Source organism: Atta cephalotes (assembly GCF_000143395.1).
Source record: "Atta cephalotes unplaced genomic scaffold scaffold00019, whole genome shotgun sequence".
In the NCBI taxonomy this organism is placed as follows: domain Eukaryota; kingdom Metazoa; phylum Arthropoda; class Insecta; order Hymenoptera; family Formicidae; genus Atta; species Atta cephalotes.
The window spans coordinates 4,912,901-4,923,476 of NW_012130083.1; the positions used below are offsets into that span (position 1 = coordinate 4,912,901).

The 10,576-nt window shown below is 37.1% G+C and overlaps 2 protein-coding genes across 2 annotated transcripts in view; one reads left to right on the forward strand and one right to left on the reverse strand.

The window, feature by feature from the left end:
• LOC105619195 (myosin heavy chain, muscle) overlaps nucleotides 1-7,167 on the forward strand; it is a 47,866-nt gene extending 40,699 nt beyond the window's left edge. Inside the window, exons 14-21 of the mRNA XM_012200719.1 lie at nucleotides 281-564; nucleotides 1,553-1,631; nucleotides 2,193-2,922; nucleotides 3,040-3,401; nucleotides 3,542-3,937; nucleotides 4,020-4,364; nucleotides 4,595-4,843; nucleotides 7,035-7,167. Of these exons, the coding sequence (XP_012056109.1) occupies nucleotides 281-564; nucleotides 1,553-1,631; nucleotides 2,193-2,922; nucleotides 3,040-3,401; nucleotides 3,542-3,937; nucleotides 4,020-4,364; nucleotides 4,595-4,843; nucleotides 7,035-7,127 (2,538 nt within the window). The 3' untranslated portion in view covers nucleotides 7,128-7,167. The remainder of the gene's footprint in view (nucleotides 1-280; nucleotides 565-1,552; nucleotides 1,632-2,192; nucleotides 2,923-3,039; nucleotides 3,402-3,541; nucleotides 3,938-4,019; nucleotides 4,365-4,594; nucleotides 4,844-7,034) is intronic.
• Nucleotides 7,168-8,541: 1,374 nt separating this feature from the next.
• Nucleotides 8,542-10,576, reverse strand: part of LOC105619116 (cytochrome b5-related protein-like) — an 8,740-nt gene continuing 6,705 nt past the window's right edge. Inside the window, exons 4-6 of the mRNA XM_012200646.1 lie at nucleotides 9,990-10,281; nucleotides 9,578-9,793; nucleotides 8,542-9,182 (exon numbers count right to left, since the gene is read on the reverse strand). Coding sequence (XP_012056036.1) covers nucleotides 8,906-9,182; nucleotides 9,578-9,793; nucleotides 9,990-10,281 — 785 coding nt within the window. The 3' untranslated portion in view covers nucleotides 8,542-8,905. The remainder of the gene's footprint in view (nucleotides 9,183-9,577; nucleotides 9,794-9,989; nucleotides 10,282-10,576) is intronic.

Genomic DNA, 10,576 nt, shown 5'->3' on the forward strand with positions numbered 1-10,576 from the left:
AGAGAGAGAGAGAGAGAGAGAGAGAGAGCAGATTCTTCCTAAAATTTTTAGTCTAAAAAAGGAAGAAAGAAATATTTTAATCTATCAACTATTTTTCAATTGACATTCTTGTCTTAGTTATTATATTGACCATATATCAATATTAAATTGATTAAAAGTTTTCAAAAGCAATCAAAAGACGTCAATCAGAATTTGATCATAAAAGTGTGTTTACTATTGTTTTTTATATCATAACTGCTATATATTGTAACTGATTCAATAATGTATTTTCTTCTTTTAGATCGAAGCAGAACGCGGTGGACGCGCCAAGGCTGAGAAACAACGTAGCGATCTCGCCCGCGAACTTGAGGAGCTTGGTGAACGCTTGGAAGAGGCTGGCGGTGCCACTTCCGCTCAGATTGAATTGAACAAGAAGCGAGAGGCTGAGCTTAGCAAGCTCCGCAGGGATCTCGAGGAAGCTAACATCCAGCATGAATCCTCATTGGCCAGCTTGCGCAAGAAGCACAATGATGCCGTGGCTGAGATGGGTGAACAAATTGATACTCTCAACAAACTTAAGGCTAGGTGAGTCTACCAAGCTGATTTTCTTTTTCTTAATGAAGAAAATGAAACAACGGAAGAAACAAATTGTCTTCTTTTAATCGAAAGAAATATAGAGAAATATAGAGAATTTTGTTAAAAATCGCCATAAAAAACTAGAGCTTTTCAATGAGATTAACAAAAATTTTAACACATAGAAGAACCAACATCATTAAAGAAAAAATTATGTAACGTTAAAATAGATTTGGAAAGATCGACGATTAGATGCGAGATTCAACTTTCGGCTATTAGATTTTTATTGAAAAAAAAAAGAAAAATAGAAAAAACAACAGGACTATAACATAATATTTCGTAGAGCCGAAAAGGGTCGACACGACATCCACTCTGAGCTGAACAGTTCACGCGCTGTTACGGATCAGGTCTCTCGGGAGAAGGTACTTGAAAAAAAAAGGAAGAATAACGAGAGTGTTTCTCATGCATCTTTTAAACGTACTTTCGAAAACCCTATGCGCCGTTAATATCCTTCGATAATCCCTTCGATCCGTAAAAAATATGTGATTACTAGAATGGAGTTATTCCCGGAGAAAAATATATGTTCTGCAAAGTCTGTTGCTCAAATTGTCAGTCTGTATCACGAATGCTGGATTAAATATTTTTGTGAAAGAAATTTATCAATGCTTTATTTCTTAATCGGATAAAAGTATTTATTAAAATAAATATGTGCACTGATATTATATTTTTAATTAATTTTTATAAATTGAAGATTGAATTGATTAAATTTCAATTCTGCTCGAATTATTTTGAAGTAAATAAAATTCCGTAATGATATTTATATTGTTTTTTATTCATCTTTTCATCAATGAAGTTACTTATATTCTGACCATTGACTGTATGAAGAAATAATCATGAATAGTGAAGTTATTTAATCCGGCATTCCGGAATGTCAATTGTACGTCATTCGTGCCATCATCATTCATTTGTAATCCTTTTGACTGTTTCCATATTCAAACAGGGTTGAAAAGGAGAAGGTGCAATACTATAGCGAGTGTAACGACTTGCGCACGTCTTGCGACCATCTGAGCAACGAGAAGGTAAGTTCAATACCGGTCTATGTTAATAAAACTAACGCGACTAACAGCTTCCGCTAGGTACAGAGATGCAGAGAAACAAATCTATGGATTTCCCTCTTCTTCCCAGGATTGTTTGCGAATCATTTATCTGAGTCGAGTGAGTCGATAATCCCTGCTTGCTCAGCATTGCTTTCGTATGTGTGCCTATTAAACGACTTGAGTTCGCTTTTCAACGATCTCTTCTTAACGTGATATTGCGATTGAGAAATTAAAGAAATAAAGAAATAAAAAAAATTAATAAAAAAATTTTAGAAAGAAATTTTAGAAACGTGGAAGAAATATTTCTCGTGTGTTCCAAAATGATTTGATCATTTTTCTCTATTTTATCTTGATTTATTTAATCTATATAATATTGCGTCTATTTTTAATCTACGTTGAGATTCATATTTAAAACCGGACTTAACATATTTAAAGAGATCGATGAAAAATAGTATTTTTAAATTTTCAATTGTAATTATTTAAAAACGAGCTTGGTATAAAGATACTTTAAAATTGATCTATATAATTTTCTTCAAAATATAGGCTGCTCAAGAAAAGATCGTCAAGCAATTGCAGCACCAATTAAACGAAACCCAAGGCAAGCTTGAAGAGGTGAACCGTACTCTAAACGACTTCGATGCCGCGAAGAAGAAACTATCGATTGAAAACAGTGATCTGTTACGTCAGCTGGAAGAAGCTGAGTCGCAGGTCAGTCAGCTGTCTAAGATTAAGATTTCTCTTACCACACAATTGGAAGACACCAAGAGGCTTGCGGATGAGGAGTCGCGCGAGCGCGCTACTTTGCTCGGCAAGTTCCGCAATCTGGAGCACGATTTGGACAACATCCGCGAACAAGTGGAGGAAGAGGCAGAGGGTAAAGCTGATCTTCAACGTCAACTCAGCAAGGCCAATGCCGAGGCACAGCTCTGGCGCACTAAATACGAATCTGAAGGTGTCGCTCGGGCTGAAGAGCTTGAGGAGGCGAAGAGAAAGCTACAAGCCAGGCTGGCCGAGGCCGAAGAGACCATCGAATCGCTCAATCAAAAGGTTATCGCTCTGGAGAAGACTAAGCAGCGGCTATCCACTGAAGTGGAGGACCTGCAAATTGAAGTGGATCGCGCTACTGCCATCGCCAACGCTGCCGAAAAGAAACAGAAAGCCTTCGACAAGATTATCGGGGAATGGAAGCTCAAAGTCGACGATCTCGCTGCCGAACTGGATGCTAGCCAGAAGGAGTGCCGTAACTACAGCACTGAACTCTTCAGGCTTAGAGGTGAGAGGAAATCAATTGACTGATTTGATGAATCAATTGATTTGATGAATTATTATATTATTATTAATTATATTATTATCTAATTATACAATTAATTATCAATGTCTGATTGATTAGGCGCATATGAGGAAGGCCAGGAACAATTGGAGGCAGTACGTCGTGAGAACAAGAACCTCGCCGATGAGGTGAAAGATCTACTGGACCAGATCGGCGAAGGTGGCCGCAACATTCACGAAATCGAGAAGGCTAGGAAGCGTCTGGAGGCTGAAAAGGACGAACTTCAGGCAGCTCTGGAAGAGGCCGAAGCTGCTCTCGAGCAGGAAGAGAACAAAGTGTTGCGCAGTCAGCTTGAACTTAGCCAGGTCAGACAGGAAATTGACCGCCGCATCCAAGAAAAAGAAGAAGAATTCGAGAACACCAGGAAGAATCATCAGCGCGCTCTCGACTCCATGCAAGCTTCCCTCGAAGCAGAGGCCAAGGTAAGCATTACACCGTATCTGAAAAATAGATTTCTTCGTTTTCCAAAGAAAAACAAAAATTTTACATGCAAGCAATAAGTTACATTAATTATAATAAATTGAAACATATCTCTGATCTTGAAATACAATTCGATTTTCAGGGCAAAGCTGAGGCGCTGCGCATGAAGAAGAAACTGGAGGCAGACATCAACGAGCTAGAAATCGCATTAGATCACGCGAACAAGGCAAACGCTGAGGCACAGAAGAACATCAAGCGATACCAGCAGCAGCTCAAGGATGTGCAGACTGCGCTTGAAGAGGAGCAGAGAGCACGTGACGAGGCCCGGGAACTCCTTGGCATCTCGGAGCGCCGTGCTAATGCTTTGCAGAACGAGCTTGAAGAAAGCCGCACTCTCCTTGAACAGGCAGATCGCGGTCGTCGCCAGGCCGAACAGGAACTTGCTGATTGTCACGAACAATTGAACGAACTGAGTGCCCAGAATGCCTCCATTTCTGGCGCCAAGAGGAAACTCGAGGCCGAATTGCAGACCCTCCACGTGAGTGTCGATTAATTTAATAAAAATGTTTCTTATAAAAGGGATAAGTGGTTTACACAACTTGCATTTCTTTACTCATTAGTCCGACTTGGATGAGTTGCTGAACGAGGCAAAGAACTCGGAGGAGAAGGCAAAGAAGGCGATGGTGGACGCGGCCAGGTTGGCCGATGAGCTACGCGCCGAGCAGGATCATGCTCAGACTCAGGAGAAGCTGCGCAAGGCCTTGGAAACGCAGATCAAGGAGTTGCAAGTGCGCTTGGACGAGGCCGAGGCGAATGCCCTCAAGGGCGGCAAGAAGGCTATTCAGAAGCTGGAACAACGCGTGCGCGAGTTGGAGAACGAGCTCGATGGCGAACAAAGGAGACATGCCGATGCCCAGAAGAATTTACGCAAATCCGAGCGCCGCATCAAGGAGCTGAGCTTCCAGGTAGAATTCTGATTTGTTATAAATCTATTCGAATAGGAAGTTTAATCTATATATTTTGTTTTTAAAAAATAGATTAATATTTTCGCAATCAATAAAAGAGATATTGACATTCTATTTTTAAATTTAATTATTTTTTATTTATTTGGTTTGATTTTATCATCAATCTGATTCACTTAGCTTGAAGGAGAAGTTCTTATTGAAATGATCTCATGTCTCCTTTTCGTTTCCAGGCGGACGAGGACCGTAAAAATCATGAGCGCATGCAAGATCTGGTTGACAAGCTTCAGCAGAAGATCAAGACATATAAGAGGCAGATCGAGGAGGCGGAGGAAATTGCCGCGTTGAATCTTGCCAAGTTCCGTAAGGCGCAACAAGAACTCGAGGAAGCTGAGGAGAGAGCGGACCTCGCTGAACAAGCAATCACCAAGTTCCGCACCAAGGGACGCGGCGGAAGTGCCGCACGCGGACTCAGCCCAGTGGTAAGCTATTAAACTATGACTCTTATCATCATCTTTGAATTTAGTCTTTAATTCGCGATGTCAAAAGTACAATGTCACTTCCGTTTCATGTTTAATTTTTCTGTTGCTAAATATCTTCCATGAATATCTATTGACTAGAAATTTAATTTTATAGTATTGCAGAAGAATTTTACGAAGAAAGACAGTAACATTGCGAATTAAAGATTAACATAAATATTTAGATAAAGTTCCAAAAAATATCGTTTTCGACGTCCTCAAAGTAATTTATTCTTGATAATAAAATAATAGATATATTTATATAATCGTTTAAAAGAACCTTTAGTTAATTTGAAGTGAATTGATTTTTAAATTAAATTTGATTTTATTAATTTTACTTTATTTAATTTTATTAATTTACTTTTTTTAGCTTTGATCAAGAAGAATTTTAATTTAGCAACTTTATTTTATTGCAAATTCAAAATATATCATTAGATTGAGAATACACGTATTCTCAATTAGATATCACAATAAAAAAAGTAAAGTTATTTGTCATCGAGAAAATTGGAAATTGATCGCACTTAGATTAATATTGATATCAATGGACGAAAGATAGGCTCAGTGATTCTCAAAGCTCGATTACGGGGTTGGGATTAAAGAGAAGCGATGTTAGGGAACAGACAATGATATGGTATCTAATTAGCGATCTGTGTCTTCCTGTGTGCAGCCGCAACAGAAACGTAAGGCGGCGCCCTCCATGTTGGAGTAGATGCACACACACCGCGCTTGGTCCATGTAAGTCCGTGCACGTGGGGTGTCGTAAGCGCGTGGGATGTGTGACGACTTAGAAAGAGAAGAAAATAGTTGATTAAATAGCTAGAGAGAGAAAGAGAGAGAGAGAGAGAGAGAAGAGAGAGAGAGAGGAGGGGAGAAAGAGAGGGAGAGAGTGATTACAAGCAGGAGTTTACAAAACGCGAGAGGAACACGCGCGATAGAGACTCCCTCTTGCATCCCTTGTCTCGTTTGCACCTGTGTGTTCGATAACATCCTCTCGGGTGGACCCGAGCTTGCTCTTCGACATTAACTTTGTGTAAATTGCACACCTAGTCCTTTTCTCTGAATACAATATTTACTTGCGAGTTGGTAGACGTCGCCGTTAGAAATTAGAGCAGTTAGAAGCCGAGAATCGGCTGTGTGTGAAAAAATAGCTAACGGAATCAACCAATATTTGAAAAATAAATTGACAGAACTGGTTTATTTATTTATTGAATATTGATACGTATAGCATTGACCTCTTAAAATTGTTTAGAAGTCCTATGTTCCAAAAGACGTCTACTTTCTAAAAACCTTCCCAGGATGTCACATAAAATTTGTAATATAAACATTAAATTAATATAGTTGTCCAAAAAAGTTAGATAATCTAAAAGATACATTTATTACGATAACTTTTTTTTAGATATACGGATCTAAAATTTCAATTTTTTAAGTGTGCAATTATTATTATATCGGTTTCCATGTTTAAAGCATAGTATTTGACACATTTTTAATACTTCTCGCTAATCCAATACAGCAAAATTAGACATTTCTTTTTATGAATGAATTTTTTTGAGATTATCTACAAATAATTTTATACATTTCTGATACGTATCAATTTCCTCAAATTCTCGTGATTTATTTAAGTTTCTTTTATTCACACTCGCTCTTATTTGAATCAGATTATTTCATCTATTCGATTTTTTTTAATACAGGTATGTCCTCGCCAATGTATATCGTCATTGTTGATCTTGAAATTATATTTAACAATACGCTGACAGTTCGCTATCAACAGGAACTGCGACTTAATTTCGATTTTTCTAAAAGAAAGAAATGTAACTAATACTCACCAATTACTAGTGTCTGAGATAAATGTCCCGTTTTTAAAAGAAATGCACATGTTGTATTTATCACGTGGCAAAATAGAGGTGTCACGACCCTCGGTGCGTCATTGCGATTTCCACTCGCGCATTTTGAGTGCAGGGGGTTAGAAAAACAAAGAACATTGGATCACAAGCAGGAACGATACAGAGAACGTGTCACTCACCCCTCTACCCCTTTTTTCCTTCTTATATAAGTCCGTACAAAATGCTATTGTAAAATTCTATTTGCGCGAATATTTCTCCGTATTTATATTTATTACTCGCAAGAAATTCACAGTTCTATATCTCTGTTCTTTCAGCCACACCGATCTGTGTTAAAACCTGAATTAGATGGTCCCCTATTACCTCGCCGTTTTCCCGGCTTCGACATGCAGCCCGATGGTGAACTGTAAAGCTCCTTCCGAGGTTTGCGTAAATAATTAGTAAAAGCAACCAAAAAAAAAGAATCAAAACTTCAACAGTAAAAAAAACATCCGGAGTATAAGAAGAAGAAGAGGAGGAGGAAAAACATCATTGTCCTCATCGAATTCATCGTCGAACGAAGACACGAAGAATATATGTATATGTAACGAATCCGAGAGCTCGCTCGGAGCTCTCAACGGCATCGTCATCTCGCAATCGAGCGATCGATCAATCAGTATCATCACATCCGGATCATTGAATTCTCGACATTTTTCTCGATAATAAATGTTTTTGCTTAACCGGTCAAAAAGAGAAAAAGTGGAAAAATTAGCGCTCGCTCGAGAAGGAGAGGATTAAGGGTGAGAGTGAAGAGAGGCGAGGACGCGTTTCTTCACCACTCGAGCTGACAGTCGAGGGAGAGAAAGGGAGAGAGAGAAAGAGAGGGAGAGATTGGGAGAGTGAGAGTGGGTGAGCGAGAGAGATCGAGCGAGAGGACACGCGAGCGGACGATGAGAAGGCGAGAGCCAGCGCGACACAGATATTAATATTTACACACATACGCATACACAGAAGGGGGGGGGGGGGAGGAACAGAGCGACGAATACATGTTTATGAATACACGCTCTCGCGAGTTGCGACATAGCGAGCAAAAGTTGAGCGCAAATTTAAAACGAGATCGAGGAAAGAGAATATACTCGCGAGAAGCAGAACGAAAGCGAGTCGCGATGAACGATTTGATCAACAGCGCGTATCATTACACGTGTCATCCGAATGATATCGTATCCTATAAACTTAATTGTAATTTATAAAGAGAGACGAAGTATGTATTTATTAAAGTAAATAAGCAATAAATAAAGATAAGAATTAAGTTGCCCCGTTTGTCGATCATCCGCTCATAAAATCCAAGATTCCAGAATAAAGGCCAGAGCACAAACCTTTGCAAACGCATGATACATGAAGTATAATAGGTTTTCTACAATAAGTCATTATTTAAGCTTTAAGTTTTAAGTTATAAGAAATTGATCTATCAGTTATTCTTCTCATATTTGACTGTGATTGATTAATTTCTTATTAAGATTTAAAATTTAAATAATAATTTATTGTAGAAAGTCCATAAGATAATTAATCAGAATCCTTCATTTCTTGGAAAGGAAAGACTTTGATTGATTGATTTACTTAAACTTTATGTATTATGCAAAGGTCAATACTTCAGCCTTTATTCTCTGCTCCAATCTTATAAGTTCGTTGTACATCAAGTATTGATCTTCATCATGAATGAAAAGAAATCTTTTAGTTGTTTAATTATTGGCTTAATTTTTTACGTAACACAATTGTACAACAAAATAATCATAAAAATAATTGTTGGTTTTTATAGATAAAGGAATTTAAGTGGAGATATTCTAATTTTTTTCATTTCTCGAAAATAGAATTATCATTTTCAATTTTATTTTTCTATTTTATATCCAGATTTGAATTTCACTTCAACTCATAAAATTAATCTTATTTAGAATTATGCATGTAATTTAATTATTTTAGTTATCTCGTTTACATTACTTTACATTCTACAAAGTCTACAAAAAATTCTAGAGACATCCAAAAGATGTCCGTATGTTCTCTGAATATCCTAAGATGTCTTGTAAAATGTATGAAACATGTTTGCCCGAAGTGCTTATGCTTACATTATAAACTGATATGTGAGAAATTATACGTAATGTACATAACAATTCAACATCCACGATTGAGCACGCTATTTTATTAAAGATGAACATTATCTGTGATTCTTCTTCACTTCAGTTCGCATGATCTGTCTGAATTGTCCTTTCATAAGTGTCCATTGCGTCCACTTATCCGAGCTGACGTTAAATTCTTCGCATGTCTTCAGAAAAGCAGGCACGCATAATGGCAAATAGTGATGGTCCACGGTGGGTAGCAGATGGTGCAACGTGTGCGAGCCATAGTTCGTAATAATTAGGAATAATGATTTGTCGATATCCACACGATCACGTACGGCGTCCAACTCGAGCAAACCCCAGTCCAAGTCATTTCTTGGAAATATTGTAATAATTAGAAAAAATAAGAAAAATGTCCTTTGAGAGGCATTTTGTAAAGCAACAAATGTTTGTTTTTGTTATTGAAAAATTAAGATTGCGTCGAAATTAAAATTGAAATTAATGCTAGACGGATTAATTTTATCCACATCGAAATTGGAGAATTAAAGATGAAGTCAAAGTTGTATGAAAATGAAATCAATACTGAATTAATGATAGATCTAAATTTAAACTTAAATCAATATTCCTTTTTTTAAAATTAAATTAATCTAAATTATTTTACTTGAATTAAATTTCAATTTCAGGAGGAAAACAAATAGATCTAATCGATTCTAAAGATAGATAGATTAATTCAATGATTTATTATGAATAAAACGCGTATGATGTGTAACCTGTAAATATCGCCATCGTGAAAGATGTCAGGATGATGATGGGCCGCGTTGAAGCCGATTAGGCCGAATAAAGTGCTACTAATCAGCAACATTATCAACCACAGCTTTAAGGCAATGAGAATCTTGGGCGTCACCAAACTCATCGATATAGGCAGCAAGAATGGTATGAAATCACGAAATTCGAAAACTCCATACTCCGTGTACACTAAATAGTATCTAAAAAGAATTAAATTTTTAGAGACAAGAGACAGAAGTGGAAATCCATTCAGCAAATTTTTCGGCGCCGACAAACGTGATATCAGAATTAGAATTAACACAGCAGATGTTTAATTAAGCACATTCAAAGTGAAGTGATACAAACGAAAAACCTTTCTATTAATTGTAACAAAAGAATATGGAATGATTCTATTACCGTTTTATGCCTTCCACAATGTACATTAACATCCAGACGATGGGACTGATAATTTTGCTTATCATTCCCATTAAGTAGGATTTATCCTTTCGAGGCATCCATTGTACAAACGGCTCGAGCACGTACATCTCATAATCCCATATGGTGTTGGGGTACATGTGGTGGCTCATTGCGTGCGTGATGCGGAAATTTTTCGAAGATAGCATACTCAGATCGAAGTAATACATACGAAAATTGTCTCTCATGTGGAAATAATTGTGTGCTGCGTTAGCAGTCCATGTCAAAAAAAGGCCTAAAATTGTCATGAAATAAATCAATTGATTAATGCATTCATGCTTAATAATTATAATTAATTATAGAACTAATTAATTAATAAATATATTCATTTAAAATTCGTTGCTTTTAACATTTCTTAAGCATTACAATTATTATTATTTTTATGACTCTTATTAACGAATATATATTTATAATTTCAATTCTTTAGCTAATTTATTTATATCTTAATTATAATTCACACACACACACACACACACACACACACACACACACACACACACACACACACACACACACACACACACACACAC